Source organism: Jaculus jaculus, chromosome 2 (genome assembly GCF_020740685.1).
Source record: "Jaculus jaculus isolate mJacJac1 chromosome 2, mJacJac1.mat.Y.cur, whole genome shotgun sequence".
NCBI lineage: Eukaryota > Metazoa > Chordata > Mammalia > Rodentia > Dipodidae > Jaculus > Jaculus jaculus.
Window position 1 is genome coordinate 9,595,544 of NC_059103.1, and position 16,639 is coordinate 9,612,182.

The window sequence follows — 16,639 nt, forward strand, 5'->3', positions numbered from 1 at the left end:
AGGTGGAGCCAATCAGGTTCAACCAGAAGGCGGGGATACCGGCCCTCAACTGGGGATAGAGACCAAGAGACCGCAAGCCCGAGGCGTCCGAATGTCTTTCAACAACGGCCAATCGTAATCCAGACACAAGGCGAGTGGCTTTCAAGTAAGCCAATCAGAGCCTCCAAAAGAAACCTGTGCCCGGCCTCTCCTCTGAGCGACGGCTCTACGGACCAATAGCATGGGCGAGAAGGCGGGCGCGTCGCTGAGAAGGAGGCGGGTGAGCTTAGAACTTTTGAGATTCAGGTAGAGAACGCGCTGCGCCCTTCGGCAGCGTTCATGAGTGCAAGGCTGATGTGAGGGCTGGGCGAGTTAGGGGAGCTAGCCAGCGTCCAGGGCGCGAGAAAGATCAGGGGGGAACCCCGAGTCCAGCGCGCAGGCGATGGTCGCTGCTGAAGAGAGCGCGAGGGCCACTTCCGGCTTCACCCGCGGAGTCCCTGCGCGGGCCTCGGGACCGGCCCGCCACTCCCCCCGGGCCCCGCGAGCGCGCGGCGGCTTCCAGCTTCTGGAAGGGAACTGTCGGGCCTGTCAGAGTGCCCCAAGACGGAAATTATGATGACCATACGGAGCACTTTGGAAACTAAGGAGGACCTCGTGGTCTAGACTAGAGCAAGGTCTTCGTCTTACGAATGAGGAAACTGAGGCACAGAGTGGCTGATGATGACAAGATGTCACGATCCATCCTGACAGCTCAAATCCTCCATGCGGAGGCCTTTCCCTATGTCTTTATTTATTTATTTTTTGAGGGGGATGGGATTTCGAGGTAGGGTCTCTAGCCCAGGCTAACCTGGAATTCACTATGTAGTCTCAGGCTGGCCTCGAACTCACAGCGATTCCCTTTCCCTCTGCCTGCCTCCCGAGTGCTGGGATTAAAGGCTTGCACCAACTTGTGCATCTGATTTCTTTCTAGCCCCCTCCCCTTTTACTTGACAGCAATATATATCTATTTTAGAAGCTAAAGACCCTCCTCAGTGGGGTTATTGGTGTCTAGTGTGGGGTCATGAAGGCTTCAGTCAGTCTGGTGGGTGGAAACGTCACAGGATATTTCTCCTATCCAGTGGCTCTTACAATCTTTCTGCCCCCTCCTTTGTATCAATACTCTTTTTTTTTTCTTTCTGAGGTAGGGTCTCACTGTAGTCCAGGCTGACCTGGAATTCACTGTGTAGTCTCAGGGTGGCCTTGAACTCATGGTGATCCTCCTACCTCTGCCTCTTGAGTGCTGGGACTAAAGGCATGTACCACCACTCCCAGTTTCCAAAAGACACTTAAGAGCCCACTTCCTATACTGATAGTGGTCCAACCACCATTTATCTGAGTTTGTACTTGGGATGCTGATATGCTTAAACATTTATTAAATTATTCCTTCATACACTTCCAAATATGCCGTTTGCTAGTTACCATAAACAAAGGTTTCTGTGAGGGTTTTATTGTTGTTTGTTTTGTGGAGATGAGACAGAACTCAGGGCCATGTGCATTCTCAACACATTCTACCCATGAGCTACACCTCCTCTCCTAGTTACCATTGGCTAGGGAGTTGGAGTAAGTGGGCTGGCTAGTGAATGGATATGTAATTCTGGGTAGTTTGCTAACATGATTGAATTGTTTTGATTCTCTGGGGAAACCAGATATTCTTGGATTTACTGATGTAGAACTGCCCCTACCTGTCAGACAGTCTCATCTGCTGTTCTGATAAATTAATTCTCCAGAGGAAAAACTTAAGAGCCTATGCTCTGAAAAATGCCCTAAACTTCCAGAGCAAATTCCTTGTTTTTCTGTTTGCATGATGTCTGTGAGGGTGTGTGTGTGTGTGTGTGTGTGTGTGTGTGAGTCCCCCTAGGAAAGCAATATGATTTTGGACATATGTGAAGTGGGTTTTTTTTGTTTTGTTTTTTTGATGTAGGATCTCACCACTAGCTCAACCTGACCTGGAATTCACTGAAGTCTCAGGGTGGCCTCGAACTCACTGCGATCCTCCTACCTCTGCCTCCCGAGTGCTGGGATTAAAGGCACCACTTCTCCTGGCTTTTGTTTTGCTTTTTTGAGATAGTCTCATGTAGCCCATGCTGGCTTCAGACTAGCTGTGTAGCTGAAGATAACCTTGAACTTCCAATCCTCCTGCCTCCCCCCTCCCAAGTACAGAGATCACAGGTGTGTGCCCAGTTTTATGTGGTGCTGGGGATCAAACCCAGGGCTTCGTGCACACTAGGTAAGCCCTCTGCCGACTGAGCAACGTACATCCCCAGCCTCCTTGATGTGTTCTCATGAGACTGTAGAGTTTGTGCTCAGCTCCCACGTTCATCTGGAACACGACTTTGTGAGCTAAGAGGTCAGAGCAAGGCCCCTTTCCCCTTGTCTGTCAAACTGGTTTATACTTCCCTGACTTTATAATGTTTTTTTATTTTATATAGAGAGATAGAGAATTGGCACGCCAGGGCCTCAGCCACTGTAATTGAACTGCAGACACTTGCGCCACCTAGTGGGCATGTGCCACCTTGCGCTTGCCTCACCCTTTATGTGTCCGGCTTACGTGGAATCTGGAGAGTTGAGCATGGGTCCTTAGGTTTCGCAGGCAGGTGCCTTAACCGCTAATCCATCTCTCCAACCCTGACTTTATACTCTTGAACCACAAAACCCTGGAGGTCATCTCAAATGTGAAGCATTCACGAGTGTTTCTCTATAGAATTTATGCTAAAAACAAAACAAAATAAAACCTCATATGGGAAAATCTACTTTCTGAAAGTCAACGGCTCACTCATCCATTAGCAGGTGACATTTCATTTCTCCAGTACAAAGCATATCTCATGGTGACTAGAACTGAGCTAGGATCCAGAAGCCAGCTCTGGGGCAAGGTGAAGGAGACTAGGTCACAGTTGCTGAACAGTGAGGTCACAGAAAAGGTTTGTTTCCCTTAGACTCCATGGGGGAGGGGCCTGCAAGGTAGAGGGGCCCCAGAAGACCCTCAAGCCCAGATAGGGGACATGGTGTGGGAAAGGCAGTGGGGACAGGGGCCTGGGGCCTGGGGAGCCAAGGGACCTGGAAAGATGAGGGCAGGAGCAGGGAGGGGACAGTCAGGATGGTGAGGAGAAGCCAGAAACAGAAGCTACAAAAACTGGCCAGGCTGTGCAGACGGGAGGGGTTCAGGGTGAGGGGGTGGCGAGGCAGAGGAAGGGTAGGGGAGTTAATGGCAACAAGAGATCTGGGCATGGGTTTTGTTAAAATGCCAAGGAATAAGGCAGACAGGGAGGGATGGCCCAAGGTCCTGGAGAGTTGATGGGAGAACTCAACAGCTCAGAGCTGGGGTCAGTTAAGCCCCAAGACAGGAGAAGTTCGTGAAAGACAGGTGAACCCTCAGAGAAACCTGTTTTCCTCCTCTGGTAGGTGAAGCGAAGCTGCCCTTCTTGTGGCCTAGAGCCTGGGAGTAAAAAGGAAAGAGGGAACCCTATTTCTGTTCAGTTGTTTCCCCCAGAGCTGGTAAGTCTGGGGGACTGGGCAAAACTGAGAAGGAAGGGCTGGAGGGTCAGACCACTAAGGGGCTATTGATAACAACCCCCTTTACTTCTTTCCTGCTGCCTCAGGTGGAACACATCATTTCGTTCCTCCCAGTGAGAGATGTAGTCGCCCTAGGCCAGACCTGCCACTACTTCCACGAAGTGTGTGACGCTGAGGGCGTGTGGAGACGCATCTGCCGCAGGCTCAGTCCACGACTCAGAGACCAGGGTTCTGGGGCCCGGCCCTGGAAAAGAGCTGCCATTCTTAACTGTACACTTTCCCCTTTCCTTGCCTCTGTCCTTCCTTATTCTAGGAATTCCTCTGTAGAGTTGTCTGATGACCTCTGTAACCCTGCCAACTTTTTCTCTGGAAGAAACTTGTTAGGCATAAACATATACCACTGAGTCCTTACTTCCTCCAAGGCTTGGCCTAACTCTTGACACACATCCCATTCACAGACCCCATTCTCATTCCAGCCAAGTCTCCTTCCATATACAACGTCGTTTATCTTATTTTATTTATTACTTTTTTGTATGAGAGAGGATTGGTGTGCCAGGGCCTCTAGCCACTGCAATTAAACTCCAGACACGTGCCACCTTGTGTGCATGCATGATCCTGTGCACATGCACCACCTTGTGTGGCTGGCTTACATGGGTTCTGGGGAGTCAGACCTGGGTCCTTAGGTTTGGCAGGCAAGTGCCTTAAATGCTAAGCCATCTCCCCAGCCCCTACAAACTCTTAGATCTTACTTCCGCTAGAGGTACCTCACTCTCCACACCAGAAGTTTCCCCCCTTATTTAAACCAGGGTTCATGAACTTTGTCACTTTTTGACCTTTCAAATGAGACAAAAGTTTTGTCCTGTAAATTGAAGTCTACTAGATGGCAGTAGCTCCTTCCCTAGTGACAACCAATGTCCCCTGAGAAATAAAATCATTCCTCGTTTGAGAACTATATGTCAAACCCTTCTACTCCAGAGAACCCCTATGCAGTTCTTTCACACACATAGAGAGCTTAAGGAAGAAAACTGATCCACAAGGGGGGGACTGAGTGAATGTTACTGACCTTTCTCTGTCATTCCTTTCTCTGTCTCCTCTATGAATTCTTATGGACATGTGTGTCACATGTCAGGCCCTGGGCTGAGAGGGGGGACACATGTGGGCAAACTTTCCATGTCCCCCCAAGAAAGAGGTCTGATCCCCAAGTCCTAAAGATGGAGGAAAAATAAATACCAAGGTTGTCTGAAAAAAAAAAATCAAACTAGCCCCAAGCTCTGACCCTTGCCCTTTCTCCTCAATGTCAACCCCACCCGTGAACCTTCCATCTCCTTCCACTCTCCAGATACAAAGGGCCTGTATTTCCAGGCATTTGGAGGCCGCCGGCGATGTCTCAACAAGAGCGTGGCCCCCATGCTAGCCCATGGTTACCGCCGCTTCCTACCCACGAAGGACCACGTGTTCATTCTCGACTATGTGGGGACCCTGTTCTTCCTTAAAAATGCCCTGGTCTCCTCTACCCTCGGCCAGATCCAGTGGAAGCGGGCTTGCCGCTATGTTGTATTGTGTCGTGGTGCCAAAGATGTGAGTAGCCTTCCTGTAGGGCCCCCACCAGCCCTGTGGTCTCTCTCCCTTAGGAAGGGTGCCAGAACACCTGTCCTCTCATATGGAACCTGAAAGCAAATCCTTTTTTTGGGGGGGAGGCATGCTGGGAATTGAACCCAGGGCCTCACACATGCTAGGCAAGTACCCTACCACTGATTAACATTACCAAGTCTTCTTTTATTAAAATTTTATTTATTTATTTGAAAGAGACAGAGAATGGGTGCACCAGGGCCGATAGCCAGTGCAAAGGAACTCCAGATGCATGAACCACCTTGTGCATGTAGCTTACATGGGTCCTGGGGAACCTGGGTCCTTGGGCTTCCCAGGCAAGCACCTTAAAGGCTAAGTCATCTCTCCAACCTGTCTTTTTTTGTTGTTGTATTGTTTTTGTTTTGAGTTAGTGTCCCGCTTGAGCCCAGGTTGACCTGGAATTCACTATGTAGTCTCAGGCTGGCCGTGAACTCACAGTAATCCTTCTATGTCTGCCTGTCAAGTGAGTGCTGGGATTAAAGGTGTACGCCACCATGCCGGCCTTTTGCTTCTTAACCTTGGACCCAAGAATCTCCTCTCCCATTCCAGGATCCACTTGTTCCAGACTCATCCCATTTTGAGGTCCTAGCTCCCAGACAGCTTTCCCTTTCTCCACAGTTTGCCTCTGACCCAAGAAGTGACACAGTTTACCGGAAATACCTCTATGTCCTGGCCACTCGGGAGCCGCCCGCAGTGGTGGGTACAACTGGCAGCCGGCCTTGCGACTGTGTGGAGGTCTATCTTCAATCCAGCGGGCAGCGGGTCTTCAAGATGACGTTTCACCACTCCATGAGCTTCAAGCAGATTGTGCTCGTCGGCCAAGAGACCCAGCGGGCTCTACTGCTTCTCACAGGTGTGACCTCAAATAAAATGGCTTGCAAAGGTTCCTAGCAGATTCTCTAGGACCTGTTGCTGGGGGAGAGAGAGGTCTGCCAGACAATCTTCTGCCTGCCACCTGCTTCACACTGTCTCCTAGTCTAGAATTTTACATCATATTTCAGATGGATAAAGATCTCTGCTGCCAAAAAGTAGTTTGGAGGGCTGGTAAGACAGGTCACTAGGTAAAAAAGCTTGCCTCACAAGCATAAGGATCTGAGTTCAATACCCAGAACCCTCGTTAAGAGAGAGAGACAGAGAGACAGAGAGCAGGGCATGGTGGCGCACGCCTTTAATCCCAGCACACGGGAGGCAGACGTAGGAGGATCGCTGTGAGGTCGAGGACAGCCTGAGACTACATAGCAAATTCCAGGTCAGCCTGGGCTAGAGTGAGACCCTACCTCGAAAAACCAAAAAGAGAGAGAAAGTGGGGCGTGGTAGTGCGTGCCTTTTTCCCAGCACTCAGGAGGCAGAGGTAGGAGGATCCTGAGACTACACAGTGAATTCTAGGTCATCTTGGGCTAGAGTGAGACCCTACCTTGAAAAAAGAAAAGAAAGAAAGAAGCTTTGCTAGTCTTGGTGGCTCACACCTTTAATCCCAGCATTTTTGGGAGGTTGAGGAAGAATCATTGTGAGCTAAAGGCCAACCTGGGCTACAGAGGTGAGTTCCAGGTCATCCTGGGCTACAGTGAGACCCAGTGTTAAAAATTAAAAAAGCCGGGCGTGGTGGCACATGCCTTTAATCCCAGCACTCAGGAGGCAGAGGTAGGAGGATCACCATGAGTTCGAGACCACCCTGAGACTACATAGTGAATTCCAGGTCAGCCTAGACTAGTGTGAGACCCTGCCTCAGGAAAAAAAAAAAAAAAAGTCTGATATGGTGGAAAATATGTTAGTAATTCCCACACTGGGAAGCTGAGACAGGGCTCCATGGCTAGTCAGTTTAGCCTAATTGTCAAGTCCAGGCCAGTGAGAGACACCATCTCACAAAAGGTGGGTGGTGCCTGAGGAATGACACCTCAGGTCATCCTCTAACCTCCACACATGTACACCCATGCATGCGCCCATACATGCATATGTATGCCCAAATAGTTGGGAAAGTACTGCTGGAGTGAATGCCTAATTTATTTTTTATTTTTATTTATTTGAGAGAGAGAGAGGCAGATAGACAGAATGGTCACACCAGGGCCTCCAGCCACTGCAATGTCATGCGCCACCTTGTGCCTCTGGCTTACTTGGGTTCTAGGGAATCAAACCTGGGTCCTTTGGCTTTGCAGGCAAGTGCCTTAACCACTAAGCCATCTCTCTAGCCCTGAATGCCTTATTATTTTTTGTTTGTTTTTTTAAGTAGGGTCTCACTGTAGCTCAGTCTGACCTGGAATTCACTATGTAGTCTCAGGGTGGCCTCAGACTCATGGCGATCCTCCTACCTCTGCTTCCCAAGGGCTGGGATTAAAGGCATATGCCATCATATCCAAAAATGATTTTCAAAATTCTGATCCAACCTCCATGCCATGTACCACACTTTAGACCCCAAATGCCCTCCACATTCCCAGGGTCCTCTATACTTGACCATAAATTCCTCAAGGCCGAGACCTTGTGAATCTCTGAATACCAGCCAGGAACCTAAATCTTCAGACTTCCTTCTTCTCAACTCTCAAATCCAGAGTCTACAACATGTGAACGTTAGGCTTTCTCTCTCTCCCTCTCTTTCTCAAGGCAAGGTCTCACTCTATTCAAGAGTGGCCTGGAATTTACCCTATATCCCCAGGCTGGCCTTGAACTCATGGCGATCCTCCTACCTCAGCCTCCCGAGTGCTGAGACTAAAGGTGTGTGCCATCACAACCTGAGTAAATGGTAGACTTTCTCTCCATTGCCTCTCCTACTGAAGTGCTACCTGATTTATTTCAGGCCACGCTCTGCCATTTTCTTTTTTAAAAAATATTTATTTATGAGAGAGAAAGTGACAGATAGAGAGAATGGGCACACCAGGGCTTCTAGCCACTGCATACAAACTCCAGACACATGTGCCTCCTTGTACATCTGGCTTACGTGGGTCCTGAGGAATCGAACCCAGGTCCTTAGGCTTCACAGTCAAGTGCTGTAACTGCTAAGCCATTTCTCCAGTCCACTTGTACCTTTTTCTTCCAGCTTCCCTGTAGAGCAGGCAGTAAATGTGTCATCCCTTGTGGCTTAGAGAGTCCCCTTGGGAATTAAAACTTGTTATGGTAAGTCTTCTCCCCGACATAATTGTATGTCTCCCCTTATCCCCCAGAGGAAGGAAAGATCTACTCACTGGTAGTGAATGAGACCCAGCTGGACCAGCCACGCTCCTACACAGTTCAGCTGGCCCTCAGGAAGGTGTCTCGTTGCCTGCCTCACCTGCGTGTCACGTGCATGGCTTCCAATCAGAGTAGTACCCTTTATATCACGGGTAAGATACCCCCTTCAAGATCCCAGGCTTGAGCAATCCTTCATATACTAACTCCCATTAGGGCGTCTCAGGGAAACGATGTGGTTAGGTTCCCCATTATCAGAGCTGACGCAATGTTCATGGATGTGAGGCTCCCTGGGATCTCTTTTTTTTTTTTTTTTTTTTTAATTTATTTGTTTGAGAGAGGCAGATGGGGGCGAGGAGAGAATGGGCGCACAAGGGCTTACAGCCACTGCAAACAAACTGCAGACGCATGCACCACCTTGTGCATCTGGCTTATGTGGGTCCTGGAGTATCCACCCTAGATCCTTTGGCTTCACAGGCAAGTGCCTTAACCACTAAACCATCTCTCCAGCCCTCCCTGGGATCTTGTAGCTCTCATCATCCCAAGTGGAGCCTTATCCCTAGGAAGTGGGTGCCCAAAGCTGCTGAGCTAAGGGCTTCCAAACCATCCCCCCAGACCAAGGGGGAGTGTATTTTGAGGTGCATACCCCAGGGGTGTATCGTGATCTCTTTGGGACCCTTCAAGCCTTTGACCCCCTGGACCAGCAGATGCCGCTTGCTCTGTCACTGCCTGCCAAGGTAGGATTCTGGGTGGTGAGGGAATCAGAGAATCAGGGTAGGGCTTTTGGGACTGGAAGGTACTGGGGTCAGAAACAGGGTCAGGAATCAAATGATGGACGTATAAGGACACGGGGCCCAGGGGGAGGAGTATGTGGAAGGCAAGGCTAGAGGGTGGTTAGGGTAACAGCAGTTAGCAGTGAGGAGGTCCTAGAGCTCAGAGGTCCTTTGGTAAGAACGGAGTGCCCCGCTGCCCTCTTTCTTAAACTCCCTAGGTCCTATTCTGCGCTCTTGGCTATAATCACCTTGGCCTGGTGGATGAATTTGGCCGAATCTTTATGCAGGGAAATAACAGATATGGGCAGCTGGGAACAGGGGACAAGATGGACCGAGGGGAACCTACACAGGTAAGATTGTTTCCCAGCAACTCTTGTACAGTGCCTAACCCCTGCATTTATACACTTAACCACGTTCCATAGAGACCACTTTCTCCTCCCCAAGAAAAGCTTAACCAGTGTTTATGTAGTGCCCGTGGTACACGTGCATGGTCGTCCCCAGGCTCAGCAGCATGCTGTTCTACATGTCATATGGACAATAGGAATTTTCTTTTTAATATTCTTTGTCCATTCTTTGTTTATTTATTTGAGAGTGACAGACACAGAGCGAAAGACAGATAGAGGGAGAGAGAGAGAGAATGGGCATGCCAGGGCTTCCGGCCACTGCAAGCGAACTCCAGATGCGTGCGCCCCCTTGTGCATCTGGCTAACGTGGGACCTGGGGAACCGAGCCTCGAACCGGGGTCCTTAGGCTTCACAGGCAAGTGCTTAACCGCTAAGCCATCTCTCCAGCCCGACAATAGGAATTTAATGACAGGGTAGGTGATGTGGATATTTCAAATCCTAGAAATGGCAAAATGGGTGGGGATGGGGAAAGGTGTTCCCTGCACTGAAGACAGGGACAGGGATGCAGCTGCTGTATTCCTAGGACAATGCTGACCCAAGGAGGAGGAGAGGAAGAAGAGGGAGATGGATGGGTAGGTGGTTGGATGGAAGGAAGGGGGGAGAGAGGGGGAAGGAAGTAGAGAAAAGAAAGGAAGGGGCTGGAGAGATGGCTTAACGGTTAAGGCACTTGCCTGCAAAGCCAAAGGACCCTGGTTTGATTTCCCAGGACCCACATAAGCCAGATGCACAAGGGGGCACATGCATCCGGAGTCCATTTTGCAGTGACTGGAGGCCCTGGCGTGCCCATTCTCTCTTTCTCTCTATCTGTCTCTCTCTCAAATAAATAAATTAATAAAATATTTTTTTAAAAACTAAGAAAAGGAAAGAAGGAAGGAAGCCGGGCATGGTGTCACATGCCTTTAATACCAGCACTTGGGAGGCAGAGGTAGGTGGATAACTGTGAGTTTGAGGCTACTCTGAGACTACATGGTGAATTCCAGGTCAACCTGGGCTAGAGACCCTACCTCAATAAAAAAAAAAAAGGAAAGAAGGAAGGAAGTATAGATAGATCTGGGGAAGTAGCTCACTTGAAATTGGTAGAGTGCTTGCCTAGCACGTATGACACCATAAATTCAATCTCCAATAACCCAGTACCTTGAACAAGGAGAAGGAAGGAAAGAAGCAAAGGAAGGAGAAAGGAAGGAAGGAAGTAGAGATGGAAAATAAAGAAGGCTAGGGATGTCATTCAATTGATAGAGTGCTTGCCTAGTATCTATGAAATCTAGGTTTCCATCCCCAGTACTGCATAAACTAAGCATGGTGGTACATACCTGTAATCCCAGCACTTGGGGAGGTACAGGCAGGAGGATTAGGAATTCAGTGCCATCTTGGGCTATATGACACCCCGTCTCAAAAATGAAAAAAAAAAAAAAAAAGAGCCGGGCATAGTGGTGCACACCTTTCATTTCCAGCACTCGGGAGGCAGAGGTAGGAGGACTGCTGAGAGTTCAAGGCCACTCTGAGACTACAGAGTGAATTCCAGGTCAGCCTGGGTTAGAGCAAGACCCTGCCTTGGAAAAATAAAAAGAGGAGGAGAAGGACACATCAGGAATCACTGAGATATGGTGTCTGCAGGCACATGCATAAAGTGATGTCAATTTGGGCAAGAGACATTGCAGACTTTGCAGGTTCTGGGACAGATGGCAGCCACTATGAGTGTGAAGCAGGTCAGCTGGTCATAGCGTCCAGGAGGCTGAGTGGCTTGCTGGCAGCAAGTGGACAGCAACTGAGACAAAGGCCTGGGTGACATGTGGCAGTGAGAATGCATAGGAGGGGACATAACAGGAGATGGCTTGGGAGAAAATGAACAGTCCCTCAAAAGTAATTACTGGTTTGAGGAGGAAGAAAGTGTGAATTGGGCCTTTTGGCAGTGAGAGTAAAGGACTAACTTGGAATGTCTAGCTGACAACTAGATTCCAAGATAGAACAAAGTCAAAACAACAAACACTGAGACAAGAGACAAACCTGGTTACTGGCCATCACTGTTACAGGGGATGAGATGAGATGAGATGCCCTTGGGCAGCTGGGAACAGGGGACAAGATGGAACCCCTCCAGTGCCATATCCAAGAAGCCATGGGGACAGGTTTGCATGGGAAGGTGGTTAGTTAATGGTGACGGTGTGACAAGGGAGGAACACATTACTGATCCAGAATGATGGTCATGTCCTATTTTTAGGTTCAAAAATAAAAACTTTATGAAATACCACATAGTATAATCTCATTTATTTTTTAATATATTTTATATTTTTTATTTATTATTTTTTGAGGGGGGGGTTCAACGTAGGGTCTCACTCTAGCTCAGGGTGACCTGGAATTCACTCTGTAGTCTCAGGGTGGCCTTGAACTAACTGCCATCTCCTACCTCTGCCTCCCCAGTGCTGGGATTAAAGGTGTGCGCCACCATGCCCATTTTTGTTTAAAGATACACAACTTTTTATTTATTTATTTGCAAAGAGTGAGAGAGAACGGGCATGCCGTAGCATTTAACCACTGCAAAAAAAAAAAAGAAAAAACTCCAGATAAACTACCTTGTGCATCTGGCTCTATGTGGGTATTGGGGAATTGAACTCAGGTCATAATACTTAGCAGGCAAGAGCCTTAACTGATGAGCCATCCTTCCAGCCCTAATTTTTTTTTTTGTTTATTCTTTTTTTCTCAACCCTAATTTTTATTTATTTATTTGTTTGTTTTATTTTCAAGCAAAGAGAGAATGAGTGCACCAGGGCCTCCAGCAGCTACAAACAAACTCCAGGTGCATACACCACTTTGTGCATCTGGATTTATGTGGGTACTGGGGAATCAAACACTAGTCATTAGGCTTTGCAGGCAAAGCATTAAACCACTGAGCCATCTCTCCAGCTCTATTTATTTATTATTTTTATTTAATAGAGATAGAGAATGGGCCTGCCAGGGCCTCTAACCACTACAAATGAACTCCAGACAGGTGCCACCATGTACATCTGGCTTATGTGGGATCTGGAGAATTAAACCTGGGTACTTAGACTTCTCAGGCAAGCACCTTAACCACTAAGACATCTCTCCAGCCCCCTGTGTTGTTGTTTTGTTTTTCGAGGTAGGGCCTCACTCTGGCCCAGGCTGACCTGGAATTCACTATGTAGTCTCAGAGTGGCCTCCAACTCATGGCAATCCTCCTACCTCTGCCTCCCTAGTGCTGGGATTAAAGGCGTGCGCCACCGTGTCCAGCCTGTTTATTTTATTGATGCAGGCTTTCATTAGGCTGGCCTGGATCTCACTGTGATTCTCCTGCCTCACCATGCCTGACTGATATTTAAATTGCTATTTCCTAGTATTTTGTAATTTCCCTTTTTTTAAATTTTTGAGACAGGATCTCACTGTGCAGTCCTGGCCAGTTGGCCCGGTACGCACTGTGTAGAGACTATGCTGGATTGGAATTTACAGCCCTCCTCCTCTGCCGTTCAAGTACTGGGGTTGCAGGCACTCACCACCATACCTGGCTCTGTAATTTTCCTTTAATGACCATAAATTACTTACCTGCACCTTGGGGAATTAAAGCGCCTGTCATCTCTCAAGAGAAAGAGTATACAAGACAGGGCTGGGATTTAGTCCCTGGAGGCCGCAGATGCCTTTTGGGAGAGCCTGTCCGTAGGGAGCTAGGCTTGATCACAGGTTCAGAGACTGGCTGTTGTAAGAAACAAGAATGTGGCCAACCTCAGACTGACTGGACACACAGACAATTCCGCTGCTTCAAAGAGGAAGGTAGGAGACAGCAGGAGGGGCTGGGGGCTCAACTCAGCTAGTAGAGTGCTCGCCCGCTTGCACCAAGCTCTGGGCTTGATCCCATCACTGTGTAAGCCAGGCAAGGTCGCACAGACACAGTGCCAGACTGCATGTGGCCAGACCCATTGAGAGCTACAAAAAAAAAAAAAAAAAAGGAAAGGAAGGAAGGAAAGAAGGAAGGAAAGGAACCAACAACTAAGGGCAGACTCCCATCTTCCCACCTTAGTTCGTCTTCTGCCCCAAGCCTTCAAGTCAGCCTTCTCTGATCTAGATTCTCCAGTCCCGTAGAATTCCCACCTCAAGGTCCCTGTGTATGTGTTTGCTTTCAGGTACATTATCTGCAGCGTCCCATTGCCTTGTGGTGTGGCCTCAACCATTCTCTAGTGCTGAGCCAGAACTCAGATTTCAGCAAGGAGCTGCTGGGCTGTGGCTGCGGGGCTGGAGGCCGCCTCCCTGGCTGGCCTAAGGGGAGTGCCTCCTTTGTCAAGCTCCACATCAAGGTGAGAGCAAGGTCAGACAGGTGAGCATCCAGGGAGGCCAAGAGCAATGGGACCAGGTAGCCCCATGTGACCACAGCTGGGACTTCCCTCCCTCCCCTTTCCCCCACACCCCAGGTAAGGTCTCCCTCTAGACCAGGCTGGCCTGGATTTCACGATGTAGTGTCAGGGTGGCCTCGAACTCCTGGTGATCCTCCTACCTCTTCTTTCTGAATGCTGGGATTAAAGGCATGTGGCACCACGCCCAGCCCCCTTCTTTTTTAAAAAAAATAGTCTTGCCAGGCGTGGTGGCGCACGTCTTTGATCCCAGCACTCGGGAGGCAGAGGTAGGAGGATCGCCATGAGTTCAAGGCCACCCTGAGACTACATAGTTAATTCCAGGTCAGCCTGGGCCAGAGTGAGACCCTACCTCGGAAAAAAAAAAAAAGTCTTAAACCAAAGTGGGAGTGGTGGCCCAGCCCTCGGGAGGCAGAGGTAGGAGGATCACTGTGAGTTCAAGGCCACCCTGAGACTCCATAGTGAATTCCAGATCAGCTAGGCTAGAGCGAGACCCTACCTCGGAAAACAAAAACAACAAAAATCACACTATGTAGTGCAGGCGGGCCTTAAACTCTAGATCCCCTAGACTAGCTTGCCTGGCCACACCCAGTTTAGAACAGGGACTCCAGCAGAGGGACCTGGCAGTGCGGTCCCATTTCCCCGTGCCATCTCCCGTTCCTGCCACGCACACAGCTCTTGGCTGTCTCCCTTAGCGGACTTCGCTGGCCTTGTCTGACCTCACATAGTCCTGGCACGGCTAGAGCCAGCTGTAGCTCCCTTGCCGGTTCAGGGCCTGTCTGATCTGCACAGCTTCAGGATGAGCCAGCTTCAGGGAGCCCCTGCCCCGTTAAGCCTTCCTCAACCACACTCCTCCTCTCCCCCAAGGTCCCCTCATGTGCCTGCTCCCTCTGCTCCACGCGAGAGTGCCTCTACATGCTGTCCAGCCACGATATCGAACAGTGCCCTGCATACCGGGACTTGCCCGCCAGCAGGGTGTCAGGAAGTCCCGAGCCCAGCCAGGGAGTGGAAGCTCCCCAGGACCCTGGGGAGACAGCCCAGGCCTGTGAGGAGTATCTCAGCCTGATCCACAGCTGCCCCACGTTGCAGGACCGCATGGCAAAGATGAAGGAGATCGTGGGCTGGATGCCCTTGATGGCAGCACAGAGGGACTTCTTCTGGGAAGCCCTGGACATGTTGCAGAGGGCTGCTGGAGGGAGTGGCCCAGGCCCCTCCAACCCTGAGAGCTGACCCCACCCTCTCCTAGCCTTTACTGCTGGAGGGAGTCTGGCCCGGGGCCAAGGGCTAGGGAGACGAGGGAATGGTGGCCAGAAACACTGTGTGTGCATGTGGGGTGGGGTCACAGGGGTGGGGGGAAATGCCAGACATGGCAGGGTAGGGCAGGGAACGCTTTTGTAAAATGTTGGAGGGGGCTGCCCAGGAGGGGTCCTCCAACCTATCATGGACAAGAGATTTGATGGAGAAATAGAATAAAAGGCTGAAGTGAGGGAGGCTTGGTTTGGAACCCTGCGTTCTGCTGGGGAAACAAGGGGCATCGTCTGGCCTGGCTGCGGAGGGAGAGAACCAGAAGCTCAAGCTCAGGGCTTGCCGCGAGCTGACCACTCCCTTGTCCTCCATTGTGTGGCGCTGTCCTCCAAGGAAAAAGAAGAATCTTTATCAGAAGCGGCTGTGACCCTTGAGAAGTAGGCCTGTTGATTGATCCCCTTTAGAAGGATGTTGGGAGGGTTGTCAGAATCTCACCTGAGACCTTAGGCGCCCCCCTGTGCCAACTCTATGCAATGACACTCAGGTCCTATGGTCTGGGGAAATAAAGTGTGTGTCACAGAGGATGGAAGATCAAAGGACAGGAAGCTCATGAAGCCAGGGGAGGTCTTCATCCATGCAGGAAACAGATCTTTTTTTTTTTTTAATAAATTTTTTAAAAATTATTTATTTATTTATTTGAGAGCGACAGACACAGAGAGAAAGACAGATATATAGAGAGAGAATGGGCGCGCCAGGGCCTCCAGCCCCTGCAAACGAACTCCAGACGCGTGCGCCCCCTTGTGCATCTGGCTAATGTGGGACCTGGGGAAGCGAGCCTCGAACCGGGGTCCTTAGGCTTCACAGGCAAGCGCTTAACCGCTAAGCCATCTCTCCAGCCCGGAAACAGATCTTTTGATACTACAGCTGTTTGGTGGGGGGCTCCATGCTGCTGTAAGTAACCCGTTGTCCATGCTTTGTAAGGGAGCCAAATAAACTCATCGGTTTGCCAGAGTGATCTTTGGTGGAACTATTCTTTTTTAAAAAAAATTTTTTTAATTAAATTTAATTAATTTATTATTTTTTTTTCGAGTTAGGGTCTCACTCTGGCCCAGGCTGACCTGGAATTCACTATGGAGTCTCAGGGTGGCCTTGAACTCATGGCGATCCTCCTACCTCTGCCTCCCAAGTGCTGGGATTAAAGGTATGCACCACCACGCCTGGCTAAAAATATGTTATTTTTATTTATTTATTTGAGAGAAGGAAAGAGGCAGAGAGGGAGAGAGGGGAAGAGAGATACAGAGAAAGAGAATGGGCATGGCAAGGCTTCCAGCCACTGCAAAGGAACTCCAAACGCATGCACCCCCTTGCATCTGGCTTACGTGGGTCCTGGGGAATCAAACCAAGGTCCTTTAGCTTTGCAGGCAAGCACCTTAACCACTAAGCCATCTCTCCAGCCCTGGTGGAGCTATTCTTTACTCTGTTATGAGTGCCCTGCACGAGTGCTCGTCAGCATCTTCCTAGAGGAGTTCATGCTACAAACTCCCAAGACCTC

At 49.6% G+C, this 16,639-nt stretch overlaps 1 protein-coding gene across 1 annotated transcript; it reads left to right on the plus strand.

The window, feature by feature from the left end:
- The first annotated feature begins 421 nt into the window (after window positions 1-421).
- Fbxo24 (F-box protein 24) lies at window positions 422-15,161 on the plus strand. The gene is made up of 10 exons (XM_045142838.1): window positions 422-562; window positions 3,418-3,510; window positions 3,615-3,798; window positions 4,868-5,106; window positions 5,776-6,010; window positions 8,310-8,468; window positions 8,929-9,050; window positions 9,305-9,436; window positions 13,618-13,788; window positions 14,710-15,161. Exons 1-10 carry the CDS (start codon window positions 422-424, stop codon window positions 15,070-15,072), a joined length of 1,839 nt encoding a protein of 612 aa, XP_044998773.1. The 3' UTR covers window positions 15,073-15,161.
- The last annotated feature ends 1,478 nt before the right edge of the window (window positions 15,162-16,639 follow it).

Bases quoted from the DNA above. Each gene is read 5' to 3' on its own strand.
- Fbxo24 (XM_045142838.1), top strand. From the start codon at position 422: ATGGTCGCTGCTGAAGAGAGCGCGAGGGCCACTTCCGGCTTCACCCGC. The intron at 3,799-4,867 runs GTACACTTTCCC...TCCACTCTCCAG, and splicing joins AAGAGCTGCCATTCTTAACT to ATACAAAGGGCCTGTATTTC. The intron at 13,789-14,709 runs GTGAGAGCAAGG...CTCTCCCCCAAG, and splicing joins TTGTCAAGCTCCACATCAAG to GTCCCCTCATGTGCCTGCTC.